Source organism: Echiichthys vipera (assembly GCF_963691815.1).
Source record: "Echiichthys vipera genome assembly, chromosome: X".
Lineage (NCBI taxonomy): Eukaryota > Metazoa > Chordata > Actinopteri > Perciformes > Trachinidae > Echiichthys > Echiichthys vipera.
The window spans coordinates 26391341-26408723 of record NC_139825.1 but is presented as its reverse complement, the minus strand read 5'-3'; the positions used below and the strand labels follow the sequence as shown (position 1 = coordinate 26408723).

At 40.9% G+C, this 17383-nt stretch overlaps 3 protein-coding genes across 5 annotated transcripts; all 3 read right to left on the bottom strand.

Annotated features, from left to right (window-relative positions):
• Positions 1–852: 852 nt before the first annotated feature.
• On the bottom strand, positions 853–2760 carry LOC310965819 (transmembrane protein 82-like; the record flags this gene model as incomplete). Its single annotated transcript, XM_083939572.1, has 6 exons — positions 853–909; positions 1096–1280; positions 1687–2104; positions 2241–2439; positions 2524–2596; positions 2685–2760. 6 exons carry the CDS (start codon positions 2758–2760, stop codon positions 853–855), a joined length of 1008 nt encoding a protein of 335 aa, XP_083795698.1.
• A 355-nt stretch (positions 2761–3115) lies between these two features.
• On the bottom strand, positions 3116–9946 carry slc25a34 (solute carrier family 25 member 34). 3 transcript variants are annotated; one of them, XM_083938553.1, is made up of 6 exons: positions 9918–9946; positions 8397–9124; positions 6129–6194; positions 4722–4874; positions 4423–4557; positions 3116–4282 (listed from the first exon to the last, which is right to left on the bottom strand). In XM_083938553.1, the coding sequence occupies exons 2-6, from the start codon at positions 8886–8888 to the stop codon at positions 4094–4096; spliced, it is 1035 nt and encodes a 344-aa protein (XP_083794679.1). In that variant the 5' UTR covers positions 8889–9124; positions 9918–9946; the 3' UTR covers positions 3116–4093. The 3 variants fall into 3 exon arrangements, with proteins under 3 accessions (XP_083794679.1, XP_083794680.1, XP_083794681.1); XM_083938554.1 differs by having other exon boundaries at positions 8397–8820; positions 9918–9944; XM_083938555.1 differs by lacking the exon at positions 9918–9946 and adding an exon at positions 9861–9879 and having other exon boundaries at positions 8397–8820.
• Positions 9947–11614: 1668 nt separating this feature from the next.
• Positions 11615–16806, bottom strand: fbxo42 (F-box protein 42). Its single transcript, XM_083938504.1, has 9 exons — positions 16532–16806; positions 16172–16288; positions 15029–15163; positions 14340–14493; positions 14092–14202; positions 13455–13551; positions 13226–13282; positions 12980–13096; positions 11615–12871 (listed from the first exon to the last, which is right to left on the bottom strand). Exons 1-9 carry the CDS (start codon positions 16803–16805, stop codon positions 11810–11812), a joined length of 2124 nt encoding a protein of 707 aa, XP_083794630.1. The 5' UTR covers position 16806; the 3' UTR covers positions 11615–11809.
• Between the last annotated feature and the right edge of the window lie 577 nt (positions 16807–17383).

The window sequence follows — 17383 nt, the reverse complement described above, 5'->3', positions numbered from 1 at the left end:
CATTAAACTCCCCGAACCCCTTGACTGCTTTAACAGCACGACTTTTCAATGTAAACACCAACTTCAGACTAATACTTGACTTTAATCCTCAGTTGTTCTTTATCTTGGGTTAGCAGGACAACAATGAAACCAGAACAAAGGGAAATGAACAGGAAGAATCACAGTGGGTAGGAAATCAACATGAATTGTACTTGTGAACATGCAATTGTCATTGTTTTTCCTAACTGCAAACATATGCAGGGGTGGACAACTACGTTTCAGGGGGAAAAACTGTTACTTCACCCAAGTATTTTTGGTCCTTGAGAGTCAGAGGCTGAAATATTCAGATTTTTAATTGCTAATAAGGGTCTTACTCTGGAAACGCAGGACCCTACACTTCCCATAATGCAACTGGATTGTGTCTTTTCTTAAAAATGGTCTAAAGCTATTCACCAATCAGTTTATGCTGATGTACCTTTCATCAGCTTTCACCTCATCTCTGTTATACTAATTTACTTTATTAAATCAACTTTGGCTTGTTATAATTATGCTTTTTACTACAGAAAAACAAATCTGCAATACAATATGTTTAATAAGCAGTTTGACAATCCCCCTTTCATGTATTTGTCTTCCATTATGTGAGGCAAGTGAGAAATAATCAAATTTGCTAAAGCTCCTTATCTTCCAATTAATACTGGAAATAAAACAGCAACAATTACTAACTCCTCATTCTTTCCTTCTCAATAACAGTAATGCCATCAAAGCCACAGTAAACGTTGTATTATTTTATTATTTATCAAGTATTAGCACATTTTGACATTCGAGATAGTCTGGTATTTGAGGTAGATTTCAGGTGCACCAACTGTCAACTGATTATGTTTTCATTCTGCGTTCCCTCGTTTTGTGACTGGAGCTTGTGTCGTCTTCTTCCTAAAAGTGAAGCATGACAATTAAATTTCAATTTCACAATTATCAACATTACTAACAAGTAACACTTCCATAATTAATACAGAAATAGTCATGTTATTGAAATTGCAGCCTAAATGCTAAAAGGGAACTGTAAAATATATTTATAACATCACTTTGGCTGGAAGACGTGATTGATGTGACACAGACCTTTAACGCAGCTTTCAGCAGATCCTGAGAGGGCACCAGACAGACTGCTTCCCCCAGGAAAGCGATGAGGACGTGGAGGACATCAGACCAGTCACCCACGGTCAGCATGAGCACCAGTAAGGCTCCCAGGCGCAGCATGACAGTGTGTAGCAGAGCCTCTGTGCCAGTTTGCCGCTGCTGACCGTCTGTGCAAAATGAAAAAAGAAGATACACAATAATGCTAAAAGACATTTGTGGCCATAGCTGTAGCATTATGGGATTATTGTTGTTGAAATTCAAGTGTTTTTGACATCATTTGTAAGGTTTTGTCTCATAAATGTTGTTTATTATCAACTCAGCACATATTAACTGGTCTAATTTTCAGATGCATCACTTATGACCTGCTTTTTATTTTATTATTTTAGTTTGTGTGATAGTGCTAGTTTTTGTTATGCATTAATTTGTTGTCTGCTGTGGCTTGACTGACTTGTCTCTGTGCATGGATGACCAAAACCAGTTCCTCCTCTGGGGATTAATACAATGTTATCAAATCCTCCAGAAGTCTTCCTGAAGGACCTTTTTCATTTCCAAAATAACTGAACGGACAATCACCTTGAATGTAGACCACCAACATGGTGTAACAGAGTGTCAAAGGAGTCCAAAGCTTTAGACCATCCTTCTGGGACAGGAAGTGGTCATAAACCGTAGCGGTAGAAGCCACAGTTGCTAGAGCAAAGGCCAAGACAACCACTCTTTGCAGTGAAGCCAGTATGGTGTGTCCAGAGGCCAGAAGGCTGATGCACTTCCCACAGTACCGCTCTCTGCTATGAAGTGGGTAGAGTCTGGCCACATGGCTCCACAGACTGTGGCTGACACTTGCCAGTGCCCAACTGAGAGCAGCTGCCAGAAACAAACAGAGGGAGCTTCGTGGAGCCCCCTGATGGAGGAAGTCAAGAGAACAGGTGAGGCCGCAACCCAGGGAAAACTGGCACTGGATCAGGAGCAGGTCCAGGCCTCTGCCACTGCCATCCTGAGTTCAGACAAATAGAGGAGCATGGATGAAAAAAGGTCAGATCAGTGTTAAAAAGATCTGCTGAACGCAAGAACAAAGATAGGACATAAAACAAGTCAATGCGCCACACTTTTTGCATGTTTGAGAAACGCACCAGCCCTGTTGACGCCCAGGCAGAAACAGCTCTGAGAGAAAACTCCAGCACTATCAGAGAGGAAACCCTCGAGCCCACCAGAGACAGGAGGGTCGTCAGGGACCAGAACTGGAGAGCTGTTGTCCAGGTCCCTCTCAAAAGATTACCAGGCGAGTATGACCTTGGTTTCCTCTCATTTTCATCCTCAGTCTCAGAATCACTGTGTGGAGGCGGAAATTAGATAATGAATATTGTGCACATTAAAATAATCTATTTTATCTCATTTTTATAGAAATAAACTCACCTGCATGTTTGAATTAAGTTGTAAACTCTTGTCAAATTGCACAGCAATGATATTCCACATGCACCCACAAGACCTTTTGAAGAATTAATAAAACCACAATCAAAATCAAAGAATTTATAAGAATTGTTGTTTTGTTGCCATGAAGAAGAAAGAAAACTCACCTTGAAAAAAACAGTCTATTGGGTTTGAATCAAAAGACGTCCTTTCTGAAGTTCCCAGGATCCAGGACAAAAACATTTTGATGTTTTCCTTGTATTATCCCGACAAGGGGACACACAAAAAGGTGCTATGACCTCTTACTCATGCTGCTTCAATAAGTATTTGCAAGAAGTTTGCCAGTTAATGCTGAATGAGCTGTCATGTTGCCTTTATTCCTCCTGCTGATCAGGTCTGAGTGTGCTCCATGTTTAAGGTCCAAAGGTCAAATGTGATAGGATTGTGTTTGTCAGTCTAATCATTTCCTGATGAAAGAGGCTGAAAGTCCTTTACAAATATGATCAGGCTTACAGAGCAATCAGACACCTTTAAACTGGCTCCAATTAACATCACACTCAATGCATCATATACTGTAGATTCAAAGATGCAGCCTTCGTGTACAAAATGTTTCTTTATTGTCCTTATTTAATACAACATAATCAATAAAAACACTCAAGGCAACTCACAAGGCAACCAGAAGTATGTATTCAGCACCCACACTGGGGCTTTAAACATGGAAGACAGAGTTTAAATATAATAATCCAGACTGTTGTTCTTCATCTCATCAGCATGCCATTGATATGCCTGCAAGCAACGTCGGTGTCACTTCTCCCCTTTCAGCCTTGCTGTGAGCCCAAGGCATTGCTTGTAATTTCATCATTTGAGGTAATAAAAGGTAAAAACCTGATATTTCAACAGCAGTTTCACGTATCTGAGAAATTTGATAGGAACTCCCAGAAATAGTTTAGAGTCTGTGTCCATCTTTATCAAGTGCTTAGATGCTCATCCGTCTGCTTTGCTTCAGACGTACTGAGTCTCCCTTTAAGAAATTGTTCCAAAATACTCATACTCACTTTCTGACAGAGAGTCTGGGGAGAAAATTGAAACAACCGTCATGTTTGTTAAGTAAATATGAAGCTAGCGTCGGTTAGCATAAAGACTGGAAACAGGAGGAAACAGTTATCCTGGCTCCACTCAAAGGTAACACAATCCACGCACCAGCACCTCTGATACTCACAAAAACTTGTCAGTTTATGGAGGAGGGATATGTGTCTGTTCCTTGGCTCTGAGCAGTTGCCAGGCAACCAGCGGAGACTCCAGGAAGAGACATGTGATAATCTCTCGTAAAATGGCTAATTAACATTAACTTTGGAGAATATGTGTTAATAAATTAGCGAGCTTTAGAGTCTTTGTGCTAAGCTAAGCTAACCAGCTGAAACATGAAGAGCGGTATCAATCATTTCATCTGACTCTGTAAGAGAGCGAATAGGAGCCTTTAAAGACAATTGTTTTAAATTCAGTGTTTCATTAATTGATGGACCACTTTGATAATGGACTTCCATCATGTCAATCATGTGCAGGCGTTTAGGATGTTTTAGCTCCGTCCTTGGCTCTGGTTGTCCTTCACTGTCTGTTGCCTCATCAGATCCCAGAACAGCATGCTGAGCACCGTGTGTGGGGCCAGGCGCAGGAAGACAGGGCCCATGCCTTTATACAACCCCAACAGGCCCTCAGCTTGGCACACCTTGAGCATACAATCTGAAAAACCATGGTACAGACGCCCCTGAAAAAAGAAGACAAGAAGAAAAACAGTAAGTCTTTTTAGGGCTTTAGTATGTATTTAACTACAAGACTTACAACAGTCTTTTTTGCCATTATTGAGAGCAAGAACAACTTTGATGAAAAGAGGTCACTTAAACTCACCCTACGAAACTCATCCACCGGCTGGTTGTAGAGTCGTGTACTGATGACGTCAAACGGGGTCATGCTGATCGCCACCGCGACTCCACTGATCATAGCAGCTATCAAAGCTGTGAGCCAGCTGTTTGGACTAAACCACTGCAAGGACAGAAGGATAATTGAGTGAGGTTTGACTTTCAGCTGATGGCGTGATGACAACTGTTTGGTTACATGCGCTGTACAGCACTATACAAAAAATCTTGTCCCGGGCACAGGAAAGACACACGGCGGGCCTGCAAATGTCAGCTGTTTATCACATCTACCTGGGAATGTGACACCCAGTCCTTGGCCGAGGTGAAGGTTGCCAGTTGAGCAGCTGATCCCACCATAACTCGAGGCACGGCCCCGTTCACGCCCCTCCAAAGACCAATTAAACCATCTCTTCTATAGATGGTAACAAAAGCATCAGACACTCCCTAGAATGGAAGAAAACAAATGCATTGGTGTGTTGGAAGTAGCAGACAATACCACCTAATGATTTTTTCTACCATGCAGTGGCTATAAAGTGATAAAGATGTGTTTCTGATGGATTAGAAAGTATTTTTCATGCACATGACTTTGAGTTATATCAGCACCACAAAGTAGTCTGCTTACAACAGAACGATAACGTACGATAATGTCCTGCACTAACAGGTTCAACAAAACCAGCAGAAGGGTGAAGGAGCTGTCAAACAAGCAAAGTATATGCACACCCATACAGACCGAACTGGAAACACCTGTGTGGGTGGTTGACTGTGGATATGCAGTTTTGTTTTTTAATTTTACATACAAAATATAAGAGCACTGTATAAAATACTGTATGATGCATAATTATGATAAAACTACTATACAGTGTACTTAGTAGTTTGTATATATGATATATATATATATATGATATATATATATATGAATATATATATATATATCATATATATATATATTCATATATATATTTATATATATATGATATATATATATATCATATATATATATTCATATATATATGAATATATATATATATATATATGAATATATATATATGATATATATATATATATATATATATATATATATATATATGATATATATATATGATATATATATATATATATATATATATATATATGATATATATATATATATATATATATATATATATATATATATATATATATATATATATATATATATATATATATATATATATATATATATATATATATATATATATATCATATACATATAAATATTGTGAAAGCATCAAAATGTTATATCCACAGAGAAATGCACACAGCCCGTATTCAGAAACTGTGCCTTTAAATGCTCATGGTTGTGATGCTGCAATGACGTGCAGAGACGTAGATGGCACAGATGTGGAAGATGCTGACCAATCAAAGCAGACTGGGCTTAAAGACACAGGCCCTAAAACTGAGCGTTTCAGATAGAGGTTGAATATCTGACAGCATGAGAAAAATAATGTGTTTTTGAACATTAAAGCATGTCAACATGCTCTGGTAGATGAGCATATGTCCTCATGCTTTTAATGAATGCCTTATTTATACTCGAGTATGTTCACTCTTGTATTGCCACTTTTGCGTTAAGCAAATTAATACATACCTACTGTGACACAATTCCAGACAAAACAACTTACAAAGTATTCACATGTTTTACTTTGAACATGCCCGTCTTACCAGATGATTATGCTGGTGGCCTACTGCTATGGCTTCCACAGTCTGAGCCTGCAGGTGGGTCTTCACCTACAGAGAAAATGCAGGACACAAAGTTAAATGTGCATTTAGACTGCACTGGACTGCCAAAAATTAATCTGAAGTACAGACAAAACAAGTCTAGTTGTTGTCACTAAGTCGGATAATGTCTGAGTCCGATGTCAGGATGAGTTATGTAACAATTACAGATGACTGTTTATGTTCGAACACATAACACAGACTTGTTACCAGGGACAAATTCCTCAGTGACGCATTTGCACCAAACCTTAACGATCAAACAGCAGTTGAAGCTTGCCTAAAAACCAAGAAGCCTCTCTAGAGTCAAGAAAATGACCTTCAGCCACCCTTCCTTCACTTACTACCAACAGCAAGGAGCCACAAGATACTGTATATTCTTGGCAGCACTGGGTAGGTTGAAGCAAAGTGCAGGATATATTTAGTGACCTGGGTATACAAGGTTAGGTGGTTTAAATGTATTGACTTACAGCTGAGGCAGAAAAACAACAACACTACTCCTGGCGTGTAAAAAGGGACATGCAGAGGTCATTCATAAAAAATGGTGCCGTAAATCGAAAGACACTGACATTTGAGGTGGGTGTCAATGTTAAAACATTATCAGTCTGTGTTTATAGATGCACATTAAATCTGTTCTGACAAAGCTGAATGAGACCTGGATGCGGGTTCACAGGAAGAAGGATAACGCAAATATATATTAATCATCCATTTGGACAAGATATGGTTGAGTCAGCGTATTATTTGATCTTATTTTCATTCAAAACTGGATCAAATTAGACGTCATCTGTGACAAACCTGACTCTACCACACGCGTCGATGTCATTTCTTTTTGGCTCACGAGCCTTTCATTGCTGGGTAAAAATAGATTCAGGACATCGGAGACGCCTTTGAAACGGAGCTGGTTTGCTTTCTTGTCTGATTGTGATGAATAAACAGGTTTAGCGCAGAGGCTTCACAATGTCACGTTTTCATTTAAGTTTTCCAATTGTGTTTATTTTATTTTATTAAAAAGGTTGACAGGAAGTTACTGTTCTTTTCCACCTTTTTCCCTTTTAAACTTTCCCCTTCATAGTTCCCTTTCCCTAAACTGAAAACAAAAGTTATTTTTAAAAAGGATAGGCTGACTATTTGGTTGCTGGTCTTTCTATGTGATTTAAATACACAAATCAAATAAGCATCTTCCATATTTAGTCTTTTTACAGCAACCAAAAACTCTTTCAATGTACACATGCATAAGTGAGCGTCAGAGTGGATGTGACCTGCAGAAATGTACTGTATAAAGTATGTCCAATAATGGCTGACATGAATGAATACCACTGTTGCACAAGCTTTGTAGTGTAACAATGTAATCTAACGTTACAATAGTGCCACTCACTAATCTGTTTACAAAGCTGACACGTGTATTATGTTGCTGTAGATACAGAGCCTGAAACCTTTTGCATTAGATATCTGAAGCTTGCCACACAGGACAATTACCCCTATCGTCTTTCCACAGCAGCTCCTCAGCTCCTTCTTTATGTCAGTTGTTTGGCTGTTGATTAACTCATTTGGTTTTCTTTAACGTGTGTGTGTGTGTGTGTGTGTGTGTGTGTGTGTGTGTGTGTGTGTGTGTGTGTGTGTGTGTGTGTGTGTGTGTGTGTGTGTGTGTGTGTGTGTGTGTGTGTGTGTGTGTGTGTGTGTGTGTTTGAGTGAACCTGATCAGATCTACTAGTGGTACATAGGGTTTTAACTTTCCTATTTAGCCTAGTTTTTGACCTTTTGGACAAACAAACAAAGATACCATCATTGATGACATCTTGTACATTTGAGGGACTTGTTTTAAATGTTCAAGAGAAAGAGACAACATCAATATACTGTATACTGAACGCAACATTGAATTGTGAAACAAAAACCACGTAGTTGTGACTGTGATCTTTAGAATATACATCTTTGTTATATACAGTCACTTTCCACTATACAACTTTAACTACAAATAGCTTGTAACACCTACTGGTTTAATCAAAAACCTTATAGAGCTGACCTATAGTGACCGATGGCAAGTATGTTATCTTTTTAAAACTTTTCTCATATATTTGCCCTTTTCTTGACAAATACCATGTCGTTTAACCTCTGGGGGCCTCAAAAACTATTAAAAGAGCAACAAGCACAAGCAAAAAAAAATATGGTGGACCACTGCAATAGAGTTTGCAATAGAAATATACATTTTAGTAAACTTACCAGGTAGGCAGGGGATGCAATGAAGGCACCCAGCGCCCCAGCCCCGGCCCCTGACAGCAGACTCCCCCCATGGAACGAGGTGATACCCAGAGCTTCACAGTAGGAGTAGGAGCCCAGCCTCACGCCGTTCATCGCACCCTGGTACATCAGCCCGACTGAGAGACCCTTCTGGAGGCCCCGGAGCCCATCTGTGCGGCCCACCACCCAGAGTGCCTGCAGGACCCCGCGGTAGTGTCTCTGGTAGGACCCCCGTGAACGCAGCTCTCCCTGAAGCTGCAGACGAGTCTTTACAACCTCCAGGGGGTTGGTGAACACACAGGCCGCACAGCAGGCAAGAGCGCCAAGGGCGAAGTCCAGAGGAGGCCAGACAGCCGGAGGGGACGGCGAGGGGCCCAGGACGCCGCGGGGTACAGTGGATGCCATCCTGTGGGAAGATTGGGCACCAAACACAGAGTCCTCTGGTGAAGTTTTCAGCAGCTGAGCATTAGTCATTCCTGAGAAGTGTTGTCCTGTTAGTTCCTTGTGGTGAACTGCCCCCCTTTTGTCAGTCTGTTGAGGAAGACACTCCGTAGATACTTGGGACAGAACAGTGACGTCAGAAACTATCAGCTTTTGAGATAACTAATTTAGTATCTGCGTTGTATGTTTTTCCAGTGACACTGCAGGTCAGTGCGCCTTTTTGGTGGACTGGAGTGATTTTCTGCCAGTCTGTTCAAAAGAGGCACCATCTGCAAGAGAATTCATTCATGTTGAAGTAGACATTTGTAAATTGTGAGGTTCAGGTGTGTTTGGAAAGGCTCAGCCCCGCATGTAAGGAGTGTTTGTGACTCAACAGAAAGACTGAGAGGAGTCCTGTTTAGCTCACATGATAAAACATATTTTGTAAAAACTTAAAAACAGAAAGCATTTCCTGCTGTTTAAAGAAGAACTCCATAAGAATTGAGATATCTTGTTTCTAGCAGCCTCTTGGCAGTAATATATAACTGCACGTGAGCCCTCCATCTTGTCACAGTCAGTCATTAGTAAACTTTATTCACAAACACATTCATGTTACCCTCTTAAATACACACGATGATCTGGACCACAGACCAACCGCTGTCAGCAGAGTGACTAGCATGGCAGCGTATTTACATCTAGGGAGGGAATGTCGCCACAGACACACAATACTGTGCAAAAAGGCAAATAGAAGTGCTTTCATTAGTGGGTCATGTTATCTGTCCCCAGTTTTAACTCACTCTTTGATAGATATTAACTTAAAAGATAATTAAATAGATGAAAATCTTATGGAGCAAAACTTTGACTTTCAGCAAATTCAACAACAAAACACCTGAAAAGACAAACAATCAGACACACAAGATCACCTGACAAGTCACACACCACATTCATTCAAACAAACATACAACTACACAGCACAAGTACCAGAGGCAAACACACTCAAATAATAATAAAAAAGACTCCTCTCACTTGCATTTAAAAAAAAAAAAGTTCTTCAATATCTCTTGACTTCATTGAGAAACTCACAGTGTGTGGTGATCCTGTGCAGCTCCATTCTTCCTCATTGTAAACATGTGTCCTCAGCACATTCATTGTCAGAGTCTCCTCCCACCGCCTCTCACCAGAGCCAATAGAGTTTCAGTCCGGTCAGCCACATCGACACATCCACCGACTCTGCACCAATCCAATGGCTGCGCTGCACACTGCCCCTCCGCTGTGGTCCTATAGGAGCTCTCTGGGTAAAAGGTTATTGTTGGTCAAAGAGGGGGTGGAGTGTCTGGGGTAAAGGAGAGCAAGGATCCAACTGCTGAGTCTGAACGAGGTTAATCTGCAGAAGGTAGTGTGTTTACATCTCAGCAACAAAACAAACAGCTCTGATTTTGCTTCTGCACCATTTGAATTATTTCCTCATAGGAATGACTGTTTGTCTGCTTCAGAAACAGTTTGAGCATAAAAACGACAATGAAAATAATGTTGTAGATCTGTTAAAAAATCACAAACAATTGTTTTTTTTATTACATTTGGAATCAATAATGCTACTTTTCCCCTCTCCCTTTTGTGCTGAATGCAAATGAGCCACTAGAAGGCGCTCTTCTGCTGCTGCTGCATAAAGTACAACAGCCCTGAAAGAACAAATCAAATGCAACAATTGAGAATTCAACAGCAGCAGACAAAATCCAAGAGTCAACCACACTGACCCAATTTGTTGCTGCTGAGTGAAGCTTTCAGTGTTTTCACGTGATCTTCATCAGCAGATGGGAGGAATGGAGCCCTTCAACGACTTCTTATGGAAGTAAAGGACGTCTTCTGTCATTTTAATCTGATAATATAAACGAAGCACTGAATTGTGAAGTGTAATCACTAAATGCTTAATGTTCATTTTAAAAACCACTGGATATGTCTATAAAAAAATATTTTACTTTGAAAATCATTCATCTGAATTTGAAGTTTGCAGTTTCTAATTGCAAAATATATATTTTTTTTAGTATAAATTGTTTTATATTCAGACAGAAAAGTCTCCAGCATAAGAAAAAAAAATATATCTTAACATTTAAGTCAATAAAATAAATTAAGTTGCTCAATTTGGATTGGTTAAATTATGAGCCATTCAATCATCCAGGCCAAGGGAAATATAGGTATCTGAATATTGAACACTTACACTTCTACAGAAACTTAAAACCATGTTTAAATTGCAATACTTGAAATAACTTATTGAAAATATCAGAGATGCTTTTCATAGTAAAATACTGCTGTACTATAATTCAGAAGCATTTAAATATTAAACATTAAGTAGTTTTTAAATTACATTTATGTTTTCAGTTGCTCATAAAAAATTATAATTATGCCCTCTCTTTGCTTCCATACTTCTCATCCACATTGTTTTAAAGTTCAGGTTGAAAGAGAGAAACATTTTCATCTAGATGAAGCCGTTTCCGATACCAGTACCAGAAATTCCTCAGATTCTTACTCTGGTATCAGAGAGCATGCAAGTCTATGCACCGATCCAATACCATAAACTCTGCAAGCTGCATTTACTCCAGTAATGTTTGGCAAACACACAGCAGGAATATAAAGACGGTGAACGAGCAAAAATGGAGGCCTTTATTGTTTAACTGTCTATTGTACAGTGCCGCATCATTCACCCACCATGGCCACGACACACAATCAACTTTTAACCGCGTACACACACGCTCGCGCACACACACACACACGCACACACACGATTCTTATTCAACCAAAGTGTTTTATTGTGAATGCTTCATTGGGCAGAAGCGACAATAATTTGTGAAGTGAAACATCTAACAATGATTATGTTATTTTCCCATAATCCTCTCTATAAGAAAAAGGCCTTGTGTGTCAGTTCCCTTGCGTGGTCACAGGGTGGAGCATTTTTCTTCCCAATCACACCTGGAGCTGCATTACCTTTTAGCCCGTACAAAGTACAAGGCGTTGGTTTTAGGGTAGTACTTCACATTCTGTTTCTTGTCCATGAGGCCCCCAAAAATGATGAGCTCTCCTCTGCCCTGTACCACTGTGTGAAGGCTGGTCTCAGGAGGCCCTGTAACCGCAGTAGGAGTCCCGTTCCCATAAACTCTCCAGGACACCACCCTAGCAGACTTAGCCCTGGACACATCCAACACGTACATCTGCATGGGCTTGCAGTTGAGAGACTGGTACAGAGGTTTCCCTACATTCAGGCTTTGGGGTGGGTGATGGCCAAGACGCCGTGCAATAGGTGGAATAGCATGTCCATCAGCTCCAGCAGCCTGTGGGGGGCTGGAGGATGATGACGGAGGGGTTCCAGGTGGACCCGCTCCTCCTCCTCCACTGCTTCCTCCTCCAGAAGAAGCCCCCTGTGTCTGAAGGGAAGACGATGACGATGAAGACGGTAAAGATGAGGAGGATTTGTTTTTCACTGCCTCCAGACTTCGTCGTAAGGCAGCGGGAGACACTGCTCCTGGGGGAGTGTGTGGGGAACCTGCAGGAGGTGAATGCAGGCCATTGGTGCTGGGTGCCTCAGGGTGGTTAGCGGCAGAAGGGGGAGACTCCCAGCCATAGTCTGTGGAGGCAGGTGGGAGAGGGCGGGAGGAAGGAGATGCAGCCTGGGCCGGGCTGGTCCTCGGTGAAGGGGAGCATCCATTTAATAATGGGGGAAGCGGAGGAAGAGGAGGGCTATCTGGGCCTTGTGAAGGAGACGGCTGTTGGGATGAAGATGGGCTTCCTTCTCTGGCGCTTCCTCTCGCTGGAGGTCGAGGTCTCAGCGTGCCCCATCGGCCGTTTACGCACGGAGCCTCTTCAACAGCTCCCAGAACGACACCCGCGGCCCCGCTCCGAACATAAGACTGAGAGCGCAGGGAAGGCAGTTCAAGGCCAAGAGGGGCAGGTATGGCACTTATTGGGGAGGGCCGAGAGTTAAGACTTGGGCTGAGCGGTGCACGGCCAGATGGGGCCTGTGAGAACACCACCACACACTGACCCACCTAAAGGTAAATGAGCAAGTTGAGAAAAGAAAGACACATTAGTGATCAATGTCAAGATTAAGCGCATGAATGTGCAGAAAAGGTTTGACAGTTAAGACAGACACTTACTCTACAAGCTGGGTGACACCACAGCTCCGGGGCCCCATGGTCCTCGTTTTCCACCTGCAGCTGCTGCCACCTCCAAGGTGGCGAGTCCATGTGGAGGAGCCAGGCATCTTTAAGGAGCTTTAACACACAAGACAACAGAAAAGTCAAAATTGTAGTCAATCATATTTACATGGACACATTACATTTGCTGGGAGACACATATGCTCATTTGATACTAGAATGAAGTTAAAAAAAAGAACAACTTACTGCATTAGGCCCGCCACAGCCTCCCAAGATGAGCAACGTCTGCTCGTCAATCACAATCTAATAGGAAGACATTTCCATTTAATTTCATATGAATAAGTTAAAGTGCACAGAGAGGGGAACGCCGTCTTAAAACTCCAGCAAAACTTTATTTATATTAGAGCTAAATTGTCAAACCAAGGTATTAAAAAAGATGAAATGACTGGTAGCTTGAATATTAAAGCCCTTTTACCTGTGATTGGCCTCCTCGTGGGTGGGGTGAAGACCCAGATATGGGAGGTTTGGACCAGGACCACTGCTCCAGATCCAGAACCCAGACTTCATTACTCCTGAACAGGATCATCAGAGGGGACGACAACACAGTGAGGTGTTACATCAAGAGATTTTATACATTAATATACTCCAATTAACAAAGTTTAAAACTAAAGCTGACATTTACATTAAAATACCGTTACATCAATTCATATGGTGGAGTTGCTTTTGAGAAATCAGAAATGCCAAATTAGACCGGTAAAGGTTGACTACACAGGCTGTGTTACAGCTCCTGTGTCACTTGTTTTTTTTAAAGTTTCCAGTCTATTTTCTTCTGTTTTACATGCCTAACTACAGTGACTGTATATGATTTACAGGGGTAGCGTAACCTCATCACCTCAGTAAATCCTATACTTACAATCACCTGACACCTGAAAAGTTTATAACATTTTTACTCTCTACGAACAACAAGGTTAAACCCCTTTGAAAACACGATACTAGATGCCCCATTATCTAAGCTGTAATTTTAATACAAAAAAAGTTACAGATTTCCCCCTTTGATTTGTGCCGCTCAGTTTAGGATCATATGGAAGTAAATACAAGTTAGACATTCATACATCTGTCGTGCTCCTAGTGATCCCCCAAACACCACCATGGTGTTTCCGATCACAGAAGAAGAGTGGCCAGCCATAGGTGGAGGTCCATGCGTTGTTACTATACAGTTCCACCTGAGACAACAGAAGGGAAAAGGGAATCACGAAAAAGGAGGAAAAGATAACCGCGATGAAAAATTAAACTGTACAAAGGCTGTCCATCACTTGTCATAACTACATCCTTTAACTTCCAGCGCTGAAGTCTCTCTCACCAGTTCTTTGAAGGGGAGTAGGTGTGGATTTCATCAAAAAACCTCTCCGGTTGGTGCAGTGGATATGGGCTGGGGCGTGTCCATCCCCCAAACAGCACTAACAGATCTTTGTGCATCACTAGAGTTGCTCCAGCTTTAGGAGATGGATAAGAGCCTGAAAAAGAAAAGGGCAAAGTTTTGTCTGTTTTAAGGACTTTTAAGTAAACTCTGAATTAGTGCCTCTCTTTAATCACTTAAAGAGCAATAGGTAACATGGCACACAGTAGGACTAAGTAATCCTAGTTTCACCTCGCATAAAAGTGACAAGAAAAAGTTTGAAAACGTGAAATCTTTCAAGGTAGACACGTCTCCACCTCTTCCCTACACTTAGCATGCAATTTCATAAAAAGGCTCAATAAGCTCCAAAGTTTACAGCAATAAAACACAACTGCACTAGTAAAATCATTTCACTACAATCTCATGTCTTCAGCGCTTCTTTGTAATTTTTATTACCACCTCCTCAAATACTATGTACTCAGCTGATGCTGCTTAGCATCTGACTGCTATATTCACTTAATATGGGTCGCCCTCCCACTATCCCCCTTACGTAAGTCTCATGTGCAGTTACTTTTCTACCAGAGCTACATATCATAGGAAGACCTTAAATTTCTCTTTCCTGTTTGTCTTTACTGCTTGTAAACTAGTCGTACCTGAGGCCAAAGGACGGATCCACTCCTTGCTGTTGAGGTCAAGTCTCCACATATCATTGAAGGCAGCATTGCAGCTACTCTGAGTGCAACCCCCAAACACATACATGGACTGGTTTGAGTCGTAATAACATGCACCTGCAACCCAAACCCCCCCAAAAAAACAATTAAACACAACTTAATAGCAAACAGTGAGCCTTGGTAGTTTTTGTTTGTGTGTAAAGAACAGCAAAATCAGTGCCCAGCCTTAAATGCATCTTCAATATAGTACAGTGGAATTGAACAATTTCATCCTTTAAAATCTAAATCAGTCTGAGGTCACAATCAGTAACACAGGGATTTATTCTACTTAAATATAAACTTTGAGTTAAGTGAATTAAGCTACAGAATTTGACACTGGACCTGTGCACAATTCAATGCTCATCACAAATCAGTATTTTTAAAGCTGAACAAAATTTTTCCAAAGAACATGTCCGTTCAAAAATGTAAAAGCTGATTAAAAACAGGCTTGCATCAGCCTAATACTGACAACAGAAAAGTGTGTGGCCTCTGTTACACTTAAGCGATATTAAGTGTTGTAATGCCGATTTCTCCCAGTTTTGTTCAATTGTCAGGCTGCCTTTAAAACACAGGTGTTCGCCTCTTACATAGACGCGATTAACAGGTAAAGTATATTGTCTGTGAAGTTGATGCAGATGCAAAAACCAGATTCTGTAACTATCTGTCGTAGTGTGTTGCTTCTTCGTTGTCGGTCTGGTGAAAACTGTTTGGCTCCTACCTGTGTTACCGCTTCCTGTCACCTGTGCCCCTATTCATGCCACCCTGTGCTTCCAATGACCTCCACCATGTGTCCAAGAATAATAGTATACTAAAGACTAGACTAAATAATAAAATGCTAACCATGAATAATAATAAAATAGCTCCTACAAGTGTTGTTGAAGTGCATCAGATGTCGTGTCTTTCTATTAATCACTCATCCTGCAAAGGGAGACGCTATATTATACTCTGGACTCATCATAGTTAAAACCACACTGAAACATTTTCAGATGTTAGATGCATGGCCTGAAGTTCTGTATTTCTTTTTTTTTACTTCCAGAAAAAGTGTGTACATGACATGAAAAGTGTTGTAAAGCAGCATATACTGACTGTGTGAGAAGCGCTGGGTGATCGGGGTTCCCGGATATGGGTATGTGCGACTTTCCCACTGGATATTTCCCTCCTGGACAGCTCTCAAGAAACCATGGTAGCACTGATATGCAACACCTTGTTCAGATAAAATTCGTAAGCAACAGAAACATAAAAGAAATATAGACAAAGTGCGCATTTAAATGAGTACATCTTTTTAAACATTCTCTCTCTCTCCCTCTCTCTTTCTCAGGGGTTTAAAATTAAATTTCCCTGCTTTGCTCATAGTGTAATACCCACTCCCACCCACCAACTGTGAGGTTAACCAGTCCACTATTTGATTCAGTTTTATACAAGACAATGTAAATATGCAAGGCATACCTTTAATGAGGCGATACCACTGCTTACATACAAGTGCAGCAGTTTTGTGCTCCTGGTAAGGTGACAGGAAGGACAGAATATATTCAAGAACTTCCTCTGGAAACTCCACCATGGTTCTTCCCTCTCCTTTGGCAACACTGTCTGCGTTCCCTTCTTTTCGGCAGGACCCCATATTTGCCTCTTCTTCCTCTGTTATCCCAGCAGCCTCTGCACCACCGTCCTCTGTATCCATGGCAACAAAGCACCCATCCTCATTATCAGGGGAGCGGGACATTATTGTCTGTTGAGACATAGGGAGACATGTTAGTGATATACAGTACAAATGTTCAGGAGCATGTTTGCCATCAGCTGCAATTAGTTACACTGCAACGGAGGTTTAAAATTCACTTTTTTCATGGACTCCACCATTTTCACAACTGTTTTACATAATGTCGTTTATTGGATTTCTGCTACTCAAATTTCCTTCCTTCCTAATTTCTTATGTAACTTTATATTATCCTTCTACATTTCCCTGCACAAACACCAAGTCAAATTCCTAATATGTAATCTGATTACATTCCCCGGAAATAAAGTTGCTTCTGATTCATGTCTGTCTTCATCTGCAGTTAGCTACACTGCAACAGAGGTTAAAATTCACTATTTATTCAAGTCTTACCCATTTCACACCTGTTTTATGTTCTTCATGGGATTCCTGCTACTTCTGCTTCCCCACCCTCTTTTCCAAAAAAAACAATGACATTGCAAAGCTATAACCACTATTATATATTTTGTGACATTCAGTGCTTCATAATTAAGATCAACAGTCTTAATTACCAGAGCCATTGTCTAAAAACGGGTGGTGCCCTTTCTGTC